The 1,843-nt window shown below is 37.4% G+C and overlaps 1 protein-coding gene across 1 annotated transcript; it reads left to right on the forward strand.

The window, feature by feature from the left end:
* Nucleotides 1–24: 24 nt before the first annotated feature.
* LOC117942290 (odorant receptor 131-2-like) lies at nt 25–964 on the forward strand. Its single transcript, XM_034867688.1, has one exon. It carries the CDS (start codon nt 35–37, stop codon nt 962–964), a length of 930 nt encoding a protein of 309 aa, XP_034723579.1. The 5' UTR covers nt 25–34.
* Nucleotides 965–1,843: the final 879 nt, after the last annotated feature.

Raw genomic sequence — 1,843 nt, forward strand, 5'->3', positions numbered from 1 at the left:
GTGTTTGCTTAAAAAAACATACACACATTTGTATATGGCAGATAACATCTCACTGGTTGTTGGTGGACCTTTACTGAGGCAGATCAACGACAAGGTCATTATTGTGCAGATCCTGGTAATGATTTTTCTTTGCGTTAACTTTTCGCTTATTGTGACCTTTTTAAAAAAAGAGATCTTACACACAACTGCACGCTACATCTTATTTGCTGTTACACTGTTTTCTGATAGCTTTCTATTATTCATGTCTGATATCCTGCTCATCTTCAACTATTTTGAAATCACCATGTATGTTTGGTCATGTATCATCATCTCAGTTTTAGCCCTTCTATATAATATGCTCACCCCCGTTACTTTGACGGCAATGACCCTGGAACGCTACGTGGCTATTTGCATGCCCCTGCGTCATGGAGAGCTGTGCTCCTCTCGCAGCACTATGCGTTGCATCCTCATCATTCACGCTGTCAGCTCTGTGCCCTCTATTGTTATTCTCTCGATCTTCTTTGCATCAGCCTCTCTTAGCTCTTACACACAATACTGTATATGCTCTGCTGAGTTGTTGATGTTTCCCAGATGGCAGGATCACATTAGGGCAACTTTGTATCAGTTTTACTTCATAATTATGTTTATAACTATTATATTCTGCTATGTTAAAATAATGAAAGTGGCCAAAGCTGCATCAGGAGAGAATAGAATGTCAAAATGGAAAGGGCTCAGAACGGTTAGTTTTCATGGTTTCCAGCTGCTGCTCTGTCTCATCCAGCTGTGGTGTCCCTTCATAGAAACTGCTTTACTTCAGATTAGTTTAAGATTATTTGCAAATGTCAGGTACACTAACTACATACTGTTTAGTCTTGCTCCAAGATGTCTGAGTCCTCTGATTTATGGCCTCAGGGATGAAACATTTTCTCTAGCTCTGAAAAACTTGATCTTCTTCAGTTTGTATAAGAAAAAGTTGAGAAGGTAGAGTCATCATTTTCCAACAGATAAATTGCACAATGTATTCATTTTTTTTTTTTTTAGTAAACCTGTTTGCAATTCACTTTTACACATTTTATATATAGCTGATTTATTGTTATTGTCATGTTCAGTCCCGCTCCACTTTATTCTGACTGACACTGGTTGTGTCCATTCCTGGTGACTTGTCTTCCCATCTTTGTCTACTTTCCTGCCTGTGTGATTACCTGTGTGTAATCATCATCACCTGTGTCTCTTGTATTGAGACTCACCAGATTTTCCCAGTTTGTTTTCCCCAGTGTTTCCTTGACTGTTTGCCTTTATCCTGACGATGCTTTTGCTTGCTGATTTTGTACTGTTGTTGTACAGTTCACTGAACTCGCCTGTATTTGAGTCCAACTGTTGTACCCTGACAGTTATGAATGTGACTGTGATTGCATTGCTATTTAGAGATATAATGTATAATATTTTTGCATTAAAATGTCTTAAAACAAGTATACTCAACTGTTAAGTTTATCCAACATTGTTCCAACCCAGAGAAATCAATCACATGGACATGTCAGCAATGTCATAATTCCTTTGACCCCCTTCTAGTTACTTCCGTCAAAACACTAGAAACCAGTAAACCAGTAACCAGGTCATACATTTGAGAAAGTTTGAATCATACGTCAAAGAATTATACAGTACGGTAATACATCATTTTTTCTGCCACACAACATACATTTTTTTAATATTTACTTGCCACTTTTCAAGATAGTACTACAAGATAGATACTGTAGACCTAATTTATTGATAAGATATTTCAATATCAATCCAGCTTACTACAATGTGCTACATTTACAAATGGTTCATACTAATGCTTGGTGGCTAAACTGCACAGTACTGTTAG

This window comes from Etheostoma cragini, chromosome 3 (genome assembly GCF_013103735.1).
Source record: "Etheostoma cragini isolate CJK2018 chromosome 3, CSU_Ecrag_1.0, whole genome shotgun sequence".
NCBI classification, from domain to species: Eukaryota; Metazoa; Chordata; class Actinopteri; order Perciformes; family Percidae; genus Etheostoma; species Etheostoma cragini.

Excerpts from the sequence above, each read along its gene's own strand:
- LOC117942290 (XM_034867688.1), top strand. The coding sequence starts at position 35 with ATGGCAGATAACATCTCACTGGTTGTTGGTGGACCTTTACTGAGGCAG.